Source organism: Centrocercus urophasianus, unplaced genomic scaffold (genome assembly GCF_019232065.1).
Source record: "Centrocercus urophasianus isolate 14NV4802_14NV808 unplaced genomic scaffold, USGS_Curo_1.0 seq_36, whole genome shotgun sequence".
Classification (NCBI taxonomy): domain Eukaryota; kingdom Metazoa; phylum Chordata; class Aves; order Galliformes; family Phasianidae; genus Centrocercus; species Centrocercus urophasianus.
The window spans coordinates 2,069,879-2,091,097 of NW_024884933.1; the positions used below are offsets into that span (position 1 = coordinate 2,069,879).

The 21,219-nt window shown below is 45.2% G+C and overlaps 3 protein-coding genes across 5 annotated transcripts in view; 2 read left to right on the forward strand and 1 right to left on the reverse strand.

The window, feature by feature from the left end:
• Window positions 1-727: 727 nt before the first annotated feature.
• OTUD3 (OTU deubiquitinase 3) lies at window positions 728-8,256 on the reverse strand. Its single transcript, XM_042831699.1, has 8 exons — window positions 8,090-8,256; window positions 7,490-7,638; window positions 6,610-6,722; window positions 3,881-4,003; window positions 3,084-3,209; window positions 2,616-2,712; window positions 1,670-1,851; window positions 728-1,329 (listed from the first exon to the last, which is right to left on the reverse strand). Exons 1-8 carry the CDS (start codon window positions 8,254-8,256, stop codon window positions 1,153-1,155), a joined length of 1,134 nt encoding a protein of 377 aa, XP_042687633.1. The 3' UTR covers window positions 728-1,152.
• Window positions 8,257-9,941: 1,685 nt separating this feature from the next.
• RNF186 (ring finger protein 186) lies at window positions 9,942-11,865 on the forward strand. The gene has a single exon (XM_042831717.1). It carries the CDS (start codon window positions 9,961-9,963, stop codon window positions 10,960-10,962), a length of 1,002 nt encoding a protein of 333 aa, XP_042687651.1. The 5' UTR covers window positions 9,942-9,960; the 3' UTR covers window positions 10,963-11,865.
• Window positions 11,866-14,859: 2,994 nt separating this feature from the next.
• Window positions 14,860-21,219, forward strand: part of TMCO4 (transmembrane and coiled-coil domains 4) — a 37,178-nt gene continuing 30,818 nt past the window's right edge. For all 3 annotated transcript variants that reach the window (XR_006170996.1, XM_042831714.1, XM_042831715.1), the window contains exons 1-3: window positions 14,860-14,940; window positions 16,688-16,872; window positions 17,079-17,253. Coding sequence is in view for 2 of the 3 variants with exons in the window: in XM_042831714.1 (XP_042687648.1) it covers window positions 16,694-16,872; window positions 17,079-17,253 (354 nt within the window). In the remaining variant the exon portion in view is untranslated. The remainder of the gene's footprint in view (window positions 14,941-16,687; window positions 16,873-17,078; window positions 17,254-21,219) is intronic.

Sequence of the window (21,219 nt, forward strand, 5' to 3'; positions counted from 1 at the left end):
ACAGATTATGTATAGTTTTGGGTTTTTTTAATGCTTCTTACTTTGAAAAGAAATCATTTCATCTCTGCCCTGGTTAATAAGGTATCTCCTGCTGTCTGTTGTGTGTAAGTACACACATGCTTTCTTCAAGCTGATGCTCAATACAAGTCCAAAACTTGACTGAAGCTGAACAACTGCAAGCCATAAATCAGAGGCCAAGTCCTGTAGTGCTTCTACTTCAGTTCAAATTCCCAATCCTGTAGTAGAAAGCACCACAGGTTTGAGAGGAAATTAAGATTAAAACCCTACCCTAGAAAAAGCCTGATTTACAAGGAGTGAACCAGGCATAGTTTCCAGTAAGCACTGCTGCTTGGAAGCCTTTCCCCAAGACTCTCGATCCATTGGTTATACTAATTTCATTTAGAGACTAATGACTATCAAGATCCTGGCTTGCACTAAAGCTCTGCAGTTCCCCTAAGGCTCCAGAGTATGGCAAAGGAGAAGAGACTGCAGATGTGCAAGTAACAGCACTCAGCACAAACTCCAAGTCTGCTCCTATCATATTTTACGACCTTGTTAGACCTCACCAGATCGAATGTATCAGCTCTGCAGCCACAGGAGTCCATTCCCAGATGAAAAAGAAAAGAGGAATCTCATGTTTGACAGCATTGGCTGATACTTTTTTTTTTTTTTTTTTTTTAAAAAAAAGAGAATTTTGGGACTATTCCCTTATTTTTTAAACTTAAATAAAAAAAAGCACATTCCTGAGTTGAGAATTGTTATCACTTTCCCTGACAGTAAGGTAAAATAAATCTCCTCCATAGTAAAAAGTTGCCATAATAAATCTAAGCACATGAAGAGATCTCAAGGCAAATCTGACGCTGCTGTGTAATGAAAATTCTCACCTTCATCATCATCACCACCAAGATAATGAAAAGCAGTCCCTACTTTTTTTTTTGTTAGGTTTAAAACTCTTCTCTCACACAGGTTGCTGTAGGATTACTGAACAACTGCCTGCCCTGCAAGTGAAGAAACAAAGTGCCTACGTGCTCAGCAACCTCCACACAAAACAATTTCACAGTAACAACAGATGCTTGGAAGTTTGCTTAAGAGGAAATTTATCTTCATCAGAATCCTTTGCTTTTCTCACCAGGTCGCTCAGAACACGTTCAGTCATATATTTAGAGCTGCCATGGTCTTCACCAAGGTTATTTGATTATCTGAGTCCACCTCTGTCCTGTTGCTATCTGCACAGTTACTCCTACTGGCCAAGACCTTCTGTCGGTGCCTTTCTTCCTGCCGCTTCTTCTTCTCCAGCCGCTGCTGTTCCTTCTTTTGTTTTTTAAATACCTGAGAAGGGGAGAACAAAAACAAAGCTGAAAGCAGACATTCTGTGCCCAGCTGAGGAAAAATAACACGGTGGAAAGGAGACAAGCAGATACCAAAGCAGCTGCCAGAAAATGCTTATTCCAGACTATTTATCTGAACTTTGTGTCACTGTGGGAAGAGCGCATACGTCATTACTAAGTGCTCGTCTTTGTTGCTGCTACAGCTGTGGCTTTTCTCACAATCCAGTAACTGGAAGTACTTCTTAATTAAAAGGAGAAAATCATTGCTGGTTAAGCCATCCTAAGCGCTCCCCTGATCTTTAAAGGATGCTTCAATCACCGCCAACCCACCATGCACATACCTTGAAGTTTTTATTAGCTCGACTCTCTTCATCAGGTCTAGCCCGTGCTTTGGTATTTTCTGTTTCATGGTGATGCAAACTCTGACTTCCAAAGATTCTTGAACTGCTTCCATTATCTTCACACAGAGATGAGGCACACAGCTTCTGACCTTCGCTCTGGGGATCACTCTGCTCCTCAGCACCTACCAACAACACAGTTTTGTCTCAGACACTCTACACAGAAGCTGTCTCTGTCAGCCAATTCCTTCTTCCAGGCTTTCTGGAACAGTGATTTTTTTTGGAAGCTGGATCAAATATGGAAAAAGACAAAGTTCAGTCTGCTCGCTTCTGTCTGCTCTTGTAGGACAACATGTTTGTCACTTGCTGCAATGCAGAAGGGGGTCTCTTCACACTCACCCAGTGACATGCTCTTATTTTTCAGAAGCATCAGAACAAAGCTCTACTGACAACTGCTCGTAACTTCACAGGGGAGACACTACATCACAAGCAACAAAAAAGAAAAGTCAGGGCCCTTAGTGCTCAAGAACTGGGTTACACCTGGGTACATCAGGCTGTCCACAGAATAGATTTAGGACAGAACATGCCCAGGGATGTTAAAGTCTGAAAGCAGAGCCACAAGAACGGCTCCAGGGATTACTAATCTCACACAGAGCTTTTCCAGATTTTAGTGGGGAACAAACAGGATACAGTATGCTCAGTGTCACAGTAGGAACTTAGTTTAGTGCTTTCAGCAGACCCTGGTCAGTCTCACAACTGGCATTGCTACCAAAGACTACGCAGGAGCACAAAATCTGCCCTCCAAACTTTTCTAAGTAAAGAAGAGGCAGCAGCACAGCTAACAGGAAGCTCCTGCTGCCAATGTCCCTGCTGAACTGCTGTTCACAGTGAACATTAAGGTCAGACAGCATTTTTCTGAGGCACTAAGTGACAAAGTCCACGTACTTACTGATTCTTTCCACTTCCTGCACTTGAAAGATGGCAAATATCGCAGATTCTACGTTGTAGTCTTCCACTTTCAGAACCTGGTTTACCAACTCAATGTCCTGTCCAAGAGAAAGATAACATCAGAGTTCAAACCAGTGACATACAGACATCCATTCAACAGCCACCTGCTGCTGTTTATGCTGTTCCCATTAGCTCATACTCAATTTCTTCAAGAAACTGAGGGGAAAAAAATAATTAAAAAAAAAAAACAGTCCTGAAGGGGTTTTTTTTGAGAGAGATCGTAAGACAAAGCTTCCAAAACTATTCACTACCCATACAAAGTATGTACTTGATTGATTCCAGGATGCTGTGCACCCTAATTGATGCCTGCAGTACTGAGACTGTTCAGGACAAACACTTTTTGTTAAGGATTACCTTTGTGTATCAAGGAGTTTTGAACATGGAGCATTAAAAGGCACCCAATACTTACTGAACACCCAGTTGCACTGCACACTTCTTGTACAGCAGCTTCCATTTCAATTTCAGTCTCATCTTCAGAGTCATCCTTCTGTTGCTTCATTTCCTCCTCCTTATTTGAGTCATTTTTGGAGAGCATCTACAAGAAAAGCAAAGCCCACAAGCATGCATTAGTTTCATCATATACAATTTGACACTGACATAAATTGGGTCATAACATGTATTTCTCAGAAAAATCAGTGGAAGTTAACACAGTTTCCACTGTCCCTAACACAGCTTCCCAAGATTCATAAATTCTCCACTGAGAAAGCTCTTATATACTACAGGATCATGCAAACCAGTTAACAATCACTGGCTTTTTAAGTATTGATTTTATTATAGTTCCACACATCATACAAACACACACAGACAAACCCTGCCAACAGGGCAGCTCACTCCTTAACAGGAAAAAGCAAGATATGAAGATTATTGGATCTGGAGGTTGCATTTCCATCTGTTTCCTCCCTCCCATTTGTTTTTGTATTTGAGGCGAGGAGCCGAATTGAGATGGTGTGAACTCAAGACTTCTACAGCCCATATATCAGTGCATCACATTCAAGAGTGATTTCTAGGCCAACAATTTAAGCACTTCCCATACGGCCTCAAGAAAAGGAGCAGCACTAATTAAAATGATCTCAGGGATTCTTCTATCCCCAGGATGGAACAGGGACCACACTCTTCTCTCAATGCAAATGAGAAAGTAAATCAACTGGTAACATTCAGCTGTTCCTTATCAGCCACAGCTGATCAGGGCACTGTGACACAACCAACCTCCATCTGAAGATATGCTGGGGCTTCAGAATCATCGTTGATTCTCCTCACGCTGTCGTAGTGCTCCCCGTGCCGATATGCAATATGCAGCTCCCTCACATTGCTTTTGTCAGTGCCTTGAATCTAATTGAAACAAACAGACTGCAAATGAGGATTTGAGCTTCACTTCAGAGTCACATTTTTCTTAGCATTACTTGTTGAAGTAATGATTAACAGTGTGCTAGGAAAAAAGTACGTAGCTGCTGAAGCATCTTTAAACAGGAAGCTCTGACCTAATAATCCAGATGTACCTACAGTAACAACACAGCTTCTGTCTGAAGGGTGAGATACACATTGCTGGCTCAGTTACAGCAGGAAAATATTTTAATGGTAAGCTTAAGAAGATTTTCTAAGCTTTCTACAGCAGCAGTTACAGCTTTCTGATGATCTTTTCCAAACCCGTTTTCAGTGATGGTGTCCATACAAGACACAGTGCCTTTTTCCCCCCTCAAGTGCAAGGAAAAAGAGAGTTTGATCAAATTGGAACTGCAGTAGAAACAGGCACCCATGGCAAGTTTTGTTCTGCAGTTGTGACAAGACACTGCTTTATTGATTTGCAGCTGAAGTGGATGCTTTGCTTAGAAAAGAAATACCAATGAAGAAAACCAGGAGAACTGATTAACTCAAGAGCACCATTAACAATCAAACCTTCCTCTGCTCTGTCAGCACCAAGCACTGCAGCTTCTGTAAGAGAACTCCCACCATGAGAATTTAGCTCCATCTATGAGATAAAAGCTAACAGCATTTCAACTCCTGCAAGGAATGCAGGATATTACACCACAATTGCAAGTCTCCTTTGCCCACCTGCCAAGCCAGAGTTTGAGGATACGACACCTCTGCTGGAGAAGATTCCAGTAAGTAAATGACAAAACTGCCTGCTTTAGGGCTCCTGAGTTTCCCAATCCTTTTACGTCTTTTCCCAGCTTGCAGAATTTACACCAAGTCACCTTTCAACCAAGACTGCAGTCCGTGCTGCATTAACAACGGATTTCACAAGAGATCTCATTCCCCATTCACCTTTTTCCACACTTGTTCACCTCTGACTTCCAACTCAACACTTGGTTACGTTTAGCTCCTGCCTTTTACCCTGTTAAGTTGTTCCACACGTTGAATCTCGGATTTCTCAACATTTCTCATTTATCAGAGCCTAAATGGTTATCTTACAAATCCTGAAGCTCTTAAGACTCAAGATGAGCCAATTTCTTTGGCTGTCAGTATTGAAGCCTCACTGTGTGCTCCCTCCAAAATACAATGGAATTTTAAGCTAAAGGTAGATGCAGATTAAAAAAAAACAGAAATACACTAAAAAAAGGTAAAGAGTTACCCCAAAAGCCAGCAAAATAACCCACGTGTCTGTGCTAACTTGGAGCCTGACATTTTCAGTCATTATAAAGAAAAAGTTAAAGGTCACTAAAGCCTTAAGAAGCCATCACAGGGATGCCCAACTCCACAGAGCTTCTGAGTAGGTCATAGTTTGAGAAACAGCTGCAGGGTCCAAACACTTCCCCTGTTCACATTTCTGCAGCTTAGCTGCAGTGCATGCAAATAGTTTTCTTAAAATTAAAGGATAATGCACCATCTGCTTTTGACTTGAGACCAAAGGAGGTATTCACACCATCTGCTTTAAGCATCTTGCTGATCTACTTCTCTGGAAATGCTCTCTTTGTAATTTAATCTTTCCAGTATGCTGCTGGGGCTCCAAAGTAGAGATAGAAAGCAATATATAAGGAAGTATGAAAAAATAAGAAATTATTATGGCTAACATTAAGAAGTTGTCCTGGTTTAGTTGAATCTAGCAACTAGGAAAGACTGTCACCACAATGTGATCCTTCCAGAAGCTCCTCACACAAAACCTGCCCCCTGATATGAGTTTCAAGGGCTTACAGACACCTTTCATTAATAAGACTCCAAGCAGGCACACAAAGCAGGTCCTCACCACAAACATTTACAACCCAGGAAAGGTCAGCGAGTGGGGGGGGAAAAAAAAGGAAAAAAAAAAAAAAGGAGTTAGAGATTTTCAAGAGGATGTAAAAAATATGGATAAGAGTTAAGTTTGCTGACGTTAGGATCCGGTTCAGAACAGTAAAACATGAACAGCACTTCCACGACCTCCCCTGCAGGGTCATTGCCTCCATGCAGTCTTGCAGGTCAAGCAGATCAGTGTTCCTACTCATCCGTGTCACTGGCAGGTACAGTTGGTAAGATATTTATAGATATATTCACATACATTAGAGATCTTACTGCTAATGGCTGCCATGTAAATGAGAGTTTAAATTTGTTTGGGTTCAGGAATCCATCTGAAACTAGTTTGAATACACTTAAAGCAGAGCAGAAGGGAGCTGATGGATGACTTGTTCCAGTCTCCCCCTGTAAGACGGAATCACAGGGCACAGTCCTTTCCAGGAGCTGATTAAATGCCACCCCAGGGTTTTAAAGCTGCTTCTCTCACGCTGTTCTGGCTCCATATATTTATTTTCAACCATTTATTGCTGTCTTTCATTCCTTATCCTCCTAACTGAAGCCTTGAGAGTTTTTCTTCAAGGCTGAAAAAGCAAGGACAGCTCTCCAGCATGCCAAGCTAAGCATGGCTGCTGAGCAGTATTTCTGTTCTCTTTTAATGGATCAGAAAGTTTCAATAGTTTGTATCCATCAACCAGAAGCCAAGCCAAAGTACAAGCTTTCCTTCTCACCTGCCACAGCGGTGCGTTCAGCTGATGAATAACCACGTTCATCTGATTGTTCCTTGCAAAGGCCACAATAGCATCATTGCCAGCAAAGGTACCAGGCTTTGCCAAATTGGTAACTGAAGGAAAAAAATTCAAGAGATTTATGAGAGTTAGAGACCTGGTTTCTGACAGTTCCAAAAGCACTGCAGGGATAGCAAGTAATAAAATTTCAACAAGGAGCCCAAGAAATAAATTCTGGAAAGGAAATTCCACTGTTAAATGGCAACTGCAGGGGCAAGAATCCAGCAGTGTCAGAAGTTTATGAGTATTAAATGACCACAGAGACTCCAGAAAATGCAGCACACCTTACATTATGCAAGACCATCAGTTCTGCATTAGCTCTCTGGAAAGGTGCCACGCACTAAATGACCACGCTGCTTTCATGCATCACCTTCATGTCACCTGGCACAAGCACAAGGTTGTGAGAACAAAGGCTGCATTGGTCTCTGCTTTGGATCTTCCTCTATATAAAATATCACATGTCAAGGAGAAAGAAATCCAAGGAAGTCAGCACTCAACGGCCACCAGTATTCTGGATGCTTCATTTTCTCAAGTGAAACCTCATGTGCTTTATTTTCTCCTTGTGAAAACCCTAACTTTTCACTCTTTCCTTTTTTTCTTCCCTTCTCCAGATTCCTCCTAAATTCAAATAAGTTCCAGGACAACTCTACTGGCTCATCTTTCTACAGAAACATAATAAATGTAAACTCAATGCTGTTACTAAAGATTAGAGGCTCCACATAACATACTGCTGGGATGAGGAATAGCTTAACAGGAAGCACTCAAATGAGATACAATCATATCCAGAATAACCTCATCTATGAGCATCCTATGGAATCCATACCATGTTTCTCAAAGGGAACATCATCCTCCACGAAGGGTTCAAAGTCCTCTCGCTGCTTTATCATGTACTCCACCGTCTCCTGGCGATGCCTGAGGTGGTTCCGGGAGTGTCCCTCCAGCTGGTCACCCAGGGCACGAAACAAACAGTTGCTAACGAACAAGAAACCACCTGTGAGTGTGTTGGCAGCACTGCTAACAAAATGCACTATTAAACCAATGCAGAAGAAATACAGGCTGGACAGCGGGAACTGAGGTTAGAAGAACAAGGGGCAAGAATTAAGTGAACACACCATCAGCTCCTACAGAGCAAGTCAAAAGCTGGCCTGAACTGCCGCGGAGACAAAGAGCAAAGGCCAACCCAAGGATTCACGGCCCAGCTTCTCAAAAGGCACGTGTCCAACCAACCCCGTCCTCTGACGCCCGCACTGCCGGGAAGCCCTCCGGCCAGCATAGGCCTGAGCCCGTCCGTGCCAGCGGGGAGCAGAAGGGCACAGACCGACGTTATCCGAGGATACGGGGGGAACGCCCGGATCCCTGCGGGGCGCAGACCCTTCTCAACCGGGAGAGGCAGCCCCTCAGCCCTCACTCCTCCGGCACTCACCCATCCCCCGGCACCTCCCGCAGCTTGAGGCCGAGGGCTCGGAGCTGCCTGGCGAGGCCCCCGCCGCCCTCCGAGGGCTTCAGAGCCGTGCCCCCGGTGGGATGCCGGGACCGCCGGGCCTTCTTGGGGCCGCCGGGCCGGGCCCGGGCCGCTTGCTTGCGGGACATCCCCGCCGGCGGCTCCACGCATGCGCAGCGGGACGGCACCATCGAGAGAGGCTTTGGGATAGGTAGAGCGCCGCCACTCTGCTCCCCCGCCCTCCCTTCCCCGGGAAGAGTGGCCGCCAGGGGGCACCGCGGGAGCGGGGCTGAGCCGTCCGAACCCGGGCTTCTGTTCCATCCGAGCCGGGGCACAAACGCACAACCAGCGTAAGCGCACGGGCGCTTTACAAAGGTATCACGACACGGTGTTCCAGGTGCCAGCAGGACTGCTGCCGTTCTGCTAGATTTCTCCAGTTTTCCCCGTCCCATCACAGTAAGCTCTGCTAAAAGTCTGTTCCCTTTCTCTTACAGCCCCTCTATAGGTGCTAGCCAAGGACAAAACCGAGTCAAAATTCGGACGGCTCCTTTGGACACCAGCTGAGCATTTCATCAGTGCAGGACAGCCACGAAAAGGCATTTTTAATTCAACCTGACCCATAAAAACCAGGCACAGCCCGCGGTCTTCAACTGAAAGGTCGTCGTGCCCCTAAAAACTGGGGTCACCCAAAAGTCCGTCAAACTCTGCTGTATCTTCTGTCAGCAGAAACACAGCACAACGCCCTGACGCTTCTCTGAAGTTTGCTTACAACAACTCTTTTGCCATTCCAGGCACAGAACAAGCTCTTCTCACCCCAGCCACGCTCCAGCAGTTCATCAGATTAGAGTCCTCCTGGATTCCTTCCCCTTTAATTGCGGTTATTTCAGTTCTTTCTGCTGCTCCCCCCCGTGGAGGGGCTGCTATGCAGTAGCGCGGATAGCATTCGAGTGCATCTGAGGCTACAGGCTTGGTACTGCGTGTCTCCAAGCCCTCTGGGATCACTGACCCTTCCTTTTCTACCTTCCTTCCTTCCACGGGATTCTTACTGAGAAAACCGTCTGTATTTTACCCTTCAAATAAAAGAGATTTTGTTCAGGCACTCATTTTTCAGAAGAGCTCAGAGCCACCTACCTGGGCATTACTGAGAGCACGAGGTTGTCCTGTGAATGCCAACAAGAGTCCTACCAAGACGGTTTCCAGATCTCTTTTGTGGGCTCTGAAAACCTCATGGATTTCAAGTCATGCTTCAGTTAGCACCTAAAACCAACAGAGGTGCTCCTATAAGAAAGAGCTGATAACAATCAGACACTGAACACAACAACTGAGCAGTGCTAAAGCAAGACAGCCTTCCTTACTGTCAGCCCTGCATGGAAGGCATTTGCGGTACCTGCAGGTAATGTTCATCGTTGTGGTTCTAATGCCAAAAGAGAAGGAGAACAAAACAACTTAGCAAGGTGGTGCAGAAAGCCAGTGCAAGAAAGGAGCAGGACAGTTTTCCTGCCTTTCTGTCCCTCACTCTCTAATCAAAGCACTGCACTCAGTACACCAATTAGACAATTCTTTGACTGTCACTGTCCAACCAGGCTGTGCTTAGAACCCAAAGAAATCACCCTTAACAAATCAAGTGCTAATTGATTAATAATAGTAGTGCCATTCCCTCAGTCTGGCTGTCCCTGTGGAAAAAGCTGCAGTCTCATTACACTATGGGATCTCCTTCTGGATGGGAATTGCTCAGTGATAGCAGCCACTATAAAATGTCTTGGCCATGAAGTTAATTATTAACTGGCCAGCTCATAAAAACATCACACTGTGAGAGCACAACACACTTAAAAACAGCTGTCACTAGATGATGCATGCAACAGGAACACATAAAAGGGGACAGAAACTTGGGAAGTCCTTCGGCTAAGGGAAGACAAACTGCACTGAGGTTTATCTCCATGGAGAAATCCATGGACAAGCTAAGCAGCGAGAACAAGCGGACAGCTTCTGGAGCACCTCAGGCTGAGAAGGTCAGTCCTGCTCCCACCGCAGGGGCTGCAGGAATGAGCGGAGCAGGACCCCATGCAGAAAATGCTGCTGATGTGGAGAGACTGGCATTCACTGAGGGACATTCCAAAGAAACAGAGAGCTCTCCAGGCACAGAGCTAGACAGTCCTGATGCCTTGAAAACAGCGTTTTCAGGAGACGGTCTGAACTCAGCATCTCTTGCTATGGTAACAAACCCGAGCTCTCCTGAGGTATGCAGTTCTGAAAGGGACGACCAGCCTTCACCCACATCATCTGTCGCAGACATGGACTGCCTGGTCTGCTTCAACAAGTACAGCATTTATCGGGTCCCAAAGCTCCTGGGCTGTCAGCATGCTTTCTGTGCGGTCTGCCTGAAGCTCATCCTCAGGAAAGAGGAGAATACCTGGATAATCACCTGCCCCCTGTGCAGAAAAAACACGTTTGTGTCAGGAGGACTTATCCGCACGCTCCCAAACAAAGAAGAGATCATGGACCTCTTGGAGCACCCCGACTCATGTCATGAGGTACACGTCTCCAGCATCGGGCTGGATAGCAGCAGCTGGGCTCAGAGCAGCCAGGACATTGTAAACAGAGACCAAACGATCCCAGCAGACAACAGACTGGCTGTGCAGAGACTTGTGCTGCTCCTGCTGCTTTTGGTGATTCTCACCATCCTCATCCTCCCGTTCATATACTCCGGGATGATAAAATGGGTCATTTGTATCATGCTGACTTTGGGGTTGGTCATGTCTATGGTGCTTTGCTGCACTCCTAAATTTTACTGGCGCTGCAATGGAAGCTCACTCAGGTCGTGCCACAAGGAGACCCACATTGCTGCTATTGCCTGAAACAATTTGAGATACCTGGAGATAATGCCTCGTTCCCCTTGCACAGCTCAGTGTCAGCAGCACGAGTCAGTTACTGGACTTTGAAAGCAAACACATCATAAATTCAAAGCGTCTGACATAGCCCTAAGGCTGAATGGCTATGCAGATTGCTGCTTTAATATTACCGAAAACATAGAAAAACATTTGTATTCTGATATTTGTAAGAGAAAATTGTAAGCCTTCCTCACAGCTTTTATCCCAGATGAATAATTATTTTGTTTTGCTTTGGTCATTTTGTTCTTGTTGGTGTCATCTCTGGATTACTGCTGCAGAACATTATCTGAAACATCTGACACTGAAAATTTGTCCCCGTTGCTGTGTTTTCCTGCTCTCTTAACATACCCACACCTTTTCTTGTGATAATGTGGGGAATTAGCCTGATAATCTGGGACTGGACAACCAGCCTCAACGGAAGAGGGTGATTTTAACCCAGTTTATCACCTTAATCTGTATCATGGACCAAAAGGTTGTTGTCAGCGGTGGGAAGGTAGGGCTGGGAGAAGGCAGCCACCTTAAGTTGCCACCTTAAGTTGCACGCAAAACTAGAGAGGAAGAGGCAAAATCAACACTTCTAATCTTGAGTCCACAACTTACAAAGGGCAAGGCTCTGAAAAGCTCATGACATTCCAAGCTCTCTGTGTTATTTAGCACAGAAATGGTTCCTCTCAGCTGCACTCCTCTATCTGGCTTCCTGTAGCACCTCTCCTCTTGCTCTCTTTACATTAAGTGTGACATTGCCCTTGGAGATGCCCACAACTCTCCCTGTAGAGATCAAAATAAATCTACCAATGGTTATCCTATGCCAAATCTGATATATTTTTTTTTATATATGGAATATATCCATTAAAGTTTAATAATGCTAAATGCTCATTGACTTCTGCGTTTCAATTCTGCATGCCAATTAACATCAAAACATTTCCCAGCTCCCTCACTGACAGGATCTACAGCTGAGAAAGCATTCTGTGAGTAAAGCGGAAAAGTAATGCGGTGGGCTTTTTTCTTTGAATAAGGAAAACAAACCTGTCAAGCCCTCTCCACAGCAGTGGATGACTGCTACTATAAATGTTTGTAACAAATACTAATTGAGCCCCAATGTGATGTGCATGAATACAGAAGAATAAGCTAAGAATAAGATAAGGGTTAAAGGAAAAGCGTGCACCAATTGCGCAGAACACTGATCTCATTCAAATGACGAGATAGCAAGGATGGAACACACTTTCCTGAAGATGACAAAGATGACATGAACTACAGCCATCACATGGCCCAATTGAAAACTGAAGGGCAGTCTGGCCCAGGAGAAGACACTTGGGAAGAGATGAAGTGAGACTGGCACCAAACAGCACCCACTCTGGAAGGGTGTACAGCTCACACCCAGCACCAGTTTGTTATCTCCAGTCAAGAGATACTGCTCCTGAACTGATGCTCACAGTGCACACACACACAAAAGTGTTAGAAAGGAATGTTTTACCTCAAAACGGTCATCCTGCAGCTCTATACCAGCACATTACAAACTTGTGCTCAGCAGTTCAACTGGAACAACGCTTCAGCCTTTACAGCTTCTAGCAGTCATCCAATTCAGAGTTCATGGATGTTGGCAGAAGTCATTACATCCTATGAGCTGAATTCTTTTACAGCAGCTATTAATTCCCAAGGCCTGACAAGATAAGGCTCAATGACAATGCAATCCTTTGAAGGGGCATGTAAGTTTATGGTGGAAAGCTGCAAAAAAATGTGTTTGTATTCAAAAACATAAAAGGATTTGTTTGTATGTAGTTCTCCTTCATACCAATCTGAATGGCAATCGAGTTGCAGTTCCAAATTACCCTGCCTTGCTTACAGTAGCTGGGTGGGTCCTGATTTCACATAGTGATTAAATGACATAGCATGGAAATAGTGCATGGTGAGAAATGGGCCAAGGTGGTGGCTGACATCCTGCACAAATACCCCAGAACTGTGTTTTGTAAGGACGGAACGCCATGGAGACATTAAGAGCATGATGAGACCCAATAAAGTATCGTGGATTGTATAGACAGAACCCTGGCCCACGTTCTAAATTGCTTTTAACTACAGGAGAACTTTCAATCCTCGAACAAAGAAAACAAATCTGCAGATTTGGGTCTGAGAACACAGATTTGTGTCCAGATGGCTTTCTGCTTGTTGTGAACCATGTGCAGATGTCCACTGTGGTTACCTGGGTCGGTTTTTGCACCCCAGCTGGGATCATGGGGCCTTCTGAGCCTCTCGTCACATTGAAGTTCATGATGATGCCCAAAAACCAAAAGGGTGATATGGATAAGGAGCACTTGTGAGAGCAAACCTGAAGGTGTGATGTTAGTAGCAAGCAAGCAGGACGTTTGGACAAATCAAATTTGGCTTTTCAACAGAACATATTTCAGATATTTTATTTTAGAAGACTCAAGTAGCGGATTTTTATGTATACACCAGTTACTGAGCAGCCCAAACTAGGTTCACTTTCACAAAACGTCCAGCAAAGCTGCTTCCTTCCTCCTGAAAAGGCAAATTTTGCCACGGATCACCAAGCACTGTGCTTGCTCCGTGCCACCACTGGAGCAAAAACACTGACCAAAACCCATGAAACCAATGCAGTGCAATTCAGGGAGCTGAATTAACTCCACAGCCTTAGCACAGCCCTAGGATTTTGACAAGGCCAATTAACCAGAGCTGAGCAGAGCCAAGCTGATTGCACCCATAACTCTGGGTTATGGATGCTGGTGTTTGCTGATCGCGCTGCAGTTTGTTTAGGTAACAGAGCTGTGTCTCTGGGCTGAGGAGATAAGGAAGTTCTGCTGAGCGTATCAGGGAAATAGGAGGTCCTCCTTGGATTTGATTACTGCATTTGTAACATACACCTGGGAAACTCCTGCATACGCAACACGAGTAATGTAGATAAGCTGAAGACCCGTTGTGCAGGCTATGCATTATAGGAGGACGACCCCCACGCATCCAGCGCTGCTTTAAAGAATGCCTGCTTTCTAACACTCCAACTCGAGTCTTAGAGACTTTCCTGATCGACTGATTTAAAGAATCAAGCAGCAGCTGGCCTTGCTGCTTCCTCCCCATCCCCAGGGGGCCGGCCAACAGCGCAGGTGAGCCATCGCCTCAGCCCGGTGCCCGCCATCACCTCACGTGAGATGCCGCCTCAGCGCAGCGCGCTTCCTTCCCGCCCTTCGTAAGCTGCGCTCCCTGCTACGCTATCGGCGTAAGGAGAGCAGAGGGTCGCCCGGCGCTATCCGTACGGAACCTGCGTAAGGGCGACGGGCACAGACGGGACGGGCGGAAGGGGTGGGGGGCAGCGGCGGAAGGGAACGCAGCGCTCCGGGCCGGCAGCAGGTCGGACCCGGGCGGCGAGAGGGGCTGGGACCGGGCTGAGGGGTGGGGAGGGCGGACACCCCGCTTCAGGCTGTTCCTTGAGGGCACTGTGGCGGTGTCCGCGGGCTGCGCTTCTCCTCACGGATGGCTGCTGTCCCCTCAGCGCGTTTTCCCGCTCAGCGTTTCTCTTTGCCTCTCCGCAGCTCTGGGTCCTTTTAGGATTCCTCCTTTCCCAATAGAATTGCAAGAAACCGCATCTCAAGAAAGCAAAAAGTGTGAGAAACAAGTGCTGCAAATGATATTAAAAAAAAAAAAATCGCTTTCAAGTGGCATTTCAGATGATGGCAGTGCTATAGGTTTCTGAATCACGTTGTAGTCCTGAGTTCAGTGCCAGCAGCTTACAACCTCAGCACATTTTCCCTTTTTTTCCTGTTTTCCTTAGATATTTATGAAGAAATTGATATCTGTGTACTGCTCACAGCTCTCCTCGACTGAAGAGGTGACAGAAAAGGGCCAAGCGAAGCTGCCCTTCTAAACACTCAGCATCACAAATCACTGTTTATTTCCAATGCTGCTTCCCATAATAACTTAATACATCTGTGTTCAGAGGTGAGTGGACATGCCAGGTTATTTTGCATGAAGTTATTGTGACTGTGTTCCATAATTTCCAGGCGGTCGTGTTGAGTCAGGCTCTGGATGCTTTAGGAAGATCAGAGCTCAGGGAGTGGTGTGAAATGGAGTTTGGTCACCCACGTGAGGGCTTTGGAGCTGCTGAGGTAGTAAAAAGTCTTGGGATTTTGGCAGGGGGTGAAATCCTGGGAAGCATGGAGACATCTCACTGTGCCTTCAGAGCCGAAGCCCCAGGCGTGGTGCTGTGTGCTGAGGGGAGGTACAGTGCCACCTGGACCAGCACTGATCCCTGGTGGAGCGTCACCTGGCCCTCCCTTCCTCTGACTGGAACAGAAAGAACAGCGTTTATTTATTCCTGAGGACTTTGTGCTCCCGTGTTGCTGGAATGTGATGTTTCCATGGAAACGTGCTGAGGTTCCTTAGACCTGTGTGCTCAGACCAGAGGCAGCATCAGGAGATGCTTGCTGCGGGGAAGCTGAGCTCTCCTGGGGACAGGCATTGCAGCAGTCCCCAGCCTTTCAGTGATGAATGTGTGTTGGTTTATACACCAGCAGTTACATAGTGCAAGCCTTGAGGAATATGAATACCTTCAAATACATTTCTGAGTGAGACAGCAAGACAGACAGCTTACCTGGAACATCATGACAGATAGCATGGAGATAATACAGTCTCTACAAAGAGCTGCTCCTCTGCTGCACTTCTTTCTTCTGGAATTCTAAGCTACCCCGTAAGTGGTATCTGAATCTTCTGAGGTTGAGTGCTTGGTTAATGCTGTTACAGCAGGTTGTCTCCAGTTCCTATCAGCAGGGTTCAGAGGAAAGTATCCAAATGGCAAACCATTTTGTGCTTGCTATTTGTGATATGCCTTTGGAAATGGATTGCGTCTTGATGTAGTCAGTAGAACTTTCAGGTGATGTAAGTGAGCTTTGAAGCAGACTTACTGACGTTCAGTTGTGAAATGTGCTGCTGTCACCTCTGCCTGATTTCTGTCCTCTCTGCTAGCTGCTTGGATTAGCAGCCAAAACTCCCTGTATACTCAGTGAGGCTCCCAGGAGCCCTTTGGAGCAGTTCATTTGGAAGTGTGTGATCACAAGCTGCTTACATTTTGGTGCTCTGAAAATAATATTTGGCCCAGCCTAAGTTCCAGGTAGCATGGGAATGTTACGTTTAGGGAAATGTAGTGGTAGGTTGTATAGGTAAGATTAGACTATAAACAAAGCATAGCAATGGCTTGGGAAATAAGTGGTTTCATTAACAGTCCTAATCAGAGGCTGCAGCTGGACTCAACTTTCTTAACACTGTCAGCAAAATGAACAGAGGAGCAATTTGGGTTGGGGATGAAAGAAACAAATTATTTCCCAGGCTGCCATACTGGTCCCTGTGCCAGGTGCAGAGCTTTTATTTTTCCATCTCTTTTTCCACTAAATATGTGAATAATATGCCTGAATGGAGCCCAGTCTCTTTTCATCTTGAAGTAGACTTCTCCTTTTGAGAAGCGTTGTTGATTTGGTGCAAAAGAACTAAGAACTGGTGAACAGAAAGCCTCCTATTGTCTGTGGTAACGGAATTGCGTTGCAATGAGATACACAAGTTGGGCTTTGACAGACCTGCATTGCTGCAGACCAGCAAGTGTGGCAGTGAAAAAGCAAAGGTAATTTGTTTCCTCGATTTCTGGTTTCCAGTTGTTATTTTTTTCCCTTCTGCTTTTTCTTCTTTGAACTTGCAGGTAAAAATGGCTGCAGAAGAGAAGTGGAAAAGTTCGGCTTCGAAGCAGAGTAGTGGGGCTGAACAAGCAGAAGACAGGGAATCATGTGTGCTACTGAGCCAGCAGCTGGGTGAACCAGGAAAGTTCACTTATGCAGCACTCTGTGGGGTATCCCTGGCATGGCTGTTCCCTGAAAAAGAACAAAGGTACTAAATGTGGGCACAGGGAATGAGCACAGGAGGTGGCTTTTGGAGCAGCTCACACCGAAGTGGTGTCAGAGTCAGTGTTGCAAATGGGATGGATTGGGTTTAAAAAATAAAGAAAGACTGAAGCATCCCAGGGAAGCAGGGACCACTCAAGGCTTGCAAAAATACTCTGTTACAAGGCCTCATCTGTCTCTGTTGCCTTACAGCTCCTTCAGGACAGAGTTCATTGAGGGCTTGGTGAAATGGCTGGACCTGCCTGATGCTGTCTTGCCTGCCATGACAGCGTTTGCTAGTGGCTTAGGAGGTGAGGGCACAGAAACTTTTGCCCAGCTTTTGCTGAAGGATCCCACCGTCAAAGATAATCCTGTTGTCATTACCCAGGTAAGTTCCTACGTTCCCCTCAGTTCTGTTTGGTTTTACAAAAAAAGATCTGTTATACTTGCCTGTTTGTGTCCAGTTCTGTTTGTGCAGTTAGGGAAGTAAATCAGAATCCTGATATGCATTTTCTTCTGTGCAGCTCTGTGGGTGCTCAGCAATCTATCCATTCACAGCACATGGAAGTGATGAGCATGAGATGCAGTTACTGCTGAATTAACATTTCCTGTCTTTGGTGCCTTTGCCTTAGAGAGAACTGTCAAAGCTTTGACTGTATTGCTGCAATCTTTTTTACACACATGGGCATTCTGCAGATTTTGGTGAAACACTGAACTTGAGAAGCCCTATTTTTCATTCCCTCTTACTGTGAGCAAGGGGGATTTTGGAGGAGCAGGAAAATGTGTGTATATGAGGAGGTGTGTAGAGGGCCAGTAGTTTTACAGGGTTTAATGTTCCTTCTCCTCTAATACAAAACATTTCTACATACGTGAACATGAACAAGGCTGCATAGGTAAAGAGATGATGGAATTGTTCTTTCTTGGTCGTGATGAATTCCCTTTATCTTTGTCTTTTGTGTCTCCTAGCTGGTCCATAAAAGGGATCAGAAGATTTGATGCAAACATCACTATGTTATAATGCTCAAAATATTATAGCAACCTCACTGCAGTGACAGAGATTAATGAGCTTAATCAGCTTAATTAGTAAGTTGGGGCAGATCTGAAATAAGAGCAGCTGTTTTGATTTATTTATTTTTTTAAAATTATTGTGTTTGCTCAGAAGCAGTAAGTGTACGTTCAGTTCTTTCTGTGTTGAGATGACCCAGCATTTCCCAGGCTTGTTTCCCTAGCTCTGTCTACTCCAGGATGAGTTCTCTAGAATTAGGCTGCTGCATTTAATAAGAGTGAAATTTTGGCAAAACGTAACTTGTGCTTGCTCCAAGTTTATGTTGTGTTAGGTCTCCATGTGCTTTTACAAAACAGTCTCTGGATCCTCAGAGATCACAGCCTCTGGGATTGTGCAATATTTTGTTATGAGAACGGAGGCACTTGCCATGGTTCCTAGTGGAGCACAGAAGCCTTTGATAACGGTTCTTTGATTAAATGAAAGCAAAGATCAGCAATAGCTATCAGCCTAATGCCTCAACAGTTGGACCTCATGCAGTCCTGTGAGGTGATTGGTGTTGTCAAATGAGGCATATAATTAAAGGTTGCTGCAGGGCAAAGCATGAGAGGCTTGCAGGATGTTGGTGGGAAAGCATTCCGGCATATGGGAAGCTTCAAGGTACCAGGCTGAGATAAGCTGAGATAAACTTTTTCCTTATTACCTGAAAATAAGCCACAGGATCAAACTTTGTCAGTTCTCCATCTGTTGCTTTATGGCACTACTGTTTCTTTGTTTAACAGTAAATGTTTATTCCAGGAACGCGCTTCAGTGCTCACTGTGTTCAGTGGCAGGGTCCTGGTGGCTCTAATGCTTGTATTTTTGAATGCCCTGTACCAAGGGATGATGCACAGATCAGGAGGTGAGCTCACCACTGATTCAGTGAGAATTTGAGGATCGTGGATTTATGCCTTCATTTGAATTTATTGCAGGTGATGAATACATGCAAACGCTGTCTTTTTGACAGCAGTCATAACAAATAGCTGTGGGTGTGGTATGAGAAAGCAGTGATTCTTGTCTGGATAGGAATCAATTTATTTATTATTTGCATTTAGTGACAGCGAAAGGAGGGGAAGAAGTTGACTTTGCTCACTTTTGTTTCCTGACAGTGGATGAGAAAACAAAATTCTTAATGAGTCTTTTTTCTTCTTGCTTTGAGCAGACTTAGAATGCCCATTTTCCTGTGTATTCCTTATTGTTATTTCCCTCCCACACGCAGTGGCATTGCAATGTGAAACCCTCTGTGAGGAAATAGATTTTGGACTTGTAGCAATTAATAAAATACTGGCAAAGAGTTGTAATAAAGATTGCTTTCCTTTCTTTTGTGAGGTTTCACTCAATTGTGCATGGTGGTCCTGAGCACAATTAAAATTAAAAACACCTCCACTTCAAAATGACCAAACCTCAATAGCTGCTGCATAGAGAGAGGAAACAAACAAGTTGTGAACTAATCTAATCAATGCTGATTGGACTCCAGGTGACTGCATGGTAGTACGTGCAAAGCCTGAAGCACTGAGAAATACTTGAGTATGCTAATGGTCACAAATGCAATCAGTTGTTCCAGTTTGTCACCTGATTACCCGAATCCATCTCTCACCTTTTGAACTACACGTGTCTAAATGCTTAGGCCAGATTTTTGAAAGAAGTTATTTGATGTTGGGTGCCGCTGAGCCTACTGGATAAATCGTGTAGGAGCTGAGCCATGACCTATGGCTCCTTCACAAGACCCAGGCAGCATTTATTGCCTCTGAACTGGCTCTGTGCAGCACGGCAGCCCTGCTCAGGAGGCTGCCTGCATTAGCAAATGACAGCAGCAAGGTCAAAAGCTTCACCTAACTCCAGACTTGAGGTTCCACTCTTGATCAGCTTTCTGCTTAGGCCTCACAGCCTTGGGCTTTCTGCTGGGCTTTGTCACCTCTGTGCCAGCCCCTCCTGGCAGCCCTGAAGCCAGATGGGCTGCACGGCAGCAGTTGCAGTGCCTGGGGACTGCAAAACCCAAGTTCCATTCCTCTCTCTGCCTGGGGGATTTACGGTTCCATTTCCCACCCCTTGCCAACCTGCCTGGGGAACTGTCTGCATTCTGCACAGAATGCTGACTGTGCCTGGAGCTAAAAAGAAGCCTCCTTTTTTTTTTTTCCCCTACATTGTGGTGGCTTTCAGAACACAAGAGTTCTGATTCACAATGACAACAGTTACACTAGAGATAGCAAACCAGCCCTCTCCTTTTCCCCTGGCCACTGGGATGCAGGAGGAATGCTGTGTTGTGCAGAGCCCAGATCAGCAGAATCTTGAGGAAGCATTTATCCTGTTGGATCTTGCAGGGCAGGCAGGCAAAGGATGGGCAGAGCCACATAAATGTTTAGCAGCAGAGCACCTGAGTTGTTGTGCACCTGAGCAGTGTATCTGTGGAAAACTCATATGTAAATGTTAGGCAGCAGCAGAGCAAAGGTTTTGGAGTCCTACCTTGTAAAAAAGCATAGATTCTGCCACATACATTCAGCTGCACTGACCCTGTGGTTTCCCTCGTGCTATGGAAAAGCTTTTCTCCTGTATGAGATAGTTGACTCTCCTTAGGTTAAACTGCTATTCAGAGTACAGGTACTGATACTTGACTCAGTGTCTACAGTCTGCCCCTCTTCAAGGACTGGGTTAAAGATATCTTGTTCTCTGTGCTTCTTGTGCAGCAGATTAGAGACATTTTTACAATCCAAATGTTGCTTATGGGTCTAATAAACATAAACTCTTTGGCAGCATCCTGTGTCTTTGAATGTATTTTTCATGTTCTCAAGGGGTCAAAGGATTCCCTATAAAATTCAGCTGTGCTTTAGGCTTGGAGGAGAGGAACTAGCTAGACTGAGCTAGTGCTTACTCTTTTAGTTACATAAAGAGCTTAGAATTTATTGTTATTGTTATTCAGTGACAATAAAAGAAGAGAACCTGTGTGACCTGCTGTAGGGAACCTGCTTTGGCAGGGGGGTTGGACTCGATGATCTCTGGAGGTCCCTTCCAACCCCTACAATTCTGTGATTCTGTGAACACAGCAGTAAAACATCAGAATTTCTCATCTGAGGAGCACTGACCTTTTTCATGGATTTGTCCATGGAAGCCTTACATTGAATTGATCTGTTTTTCCTATTTATTTTTTCTGATGGAAAGCCAACGTAGCCCCTCGATCTTTACAGACAGCTAAAAATCTTGTGATTTCTATTTTTGAGTACTTAATCCATAAGAACTTCATGCCAGTTCAGCCCTACTCCCTAGAGCTATGAATTCCAAGAGTAGGGGAATTCCAGGAAATAGGGGCAGCTGGTC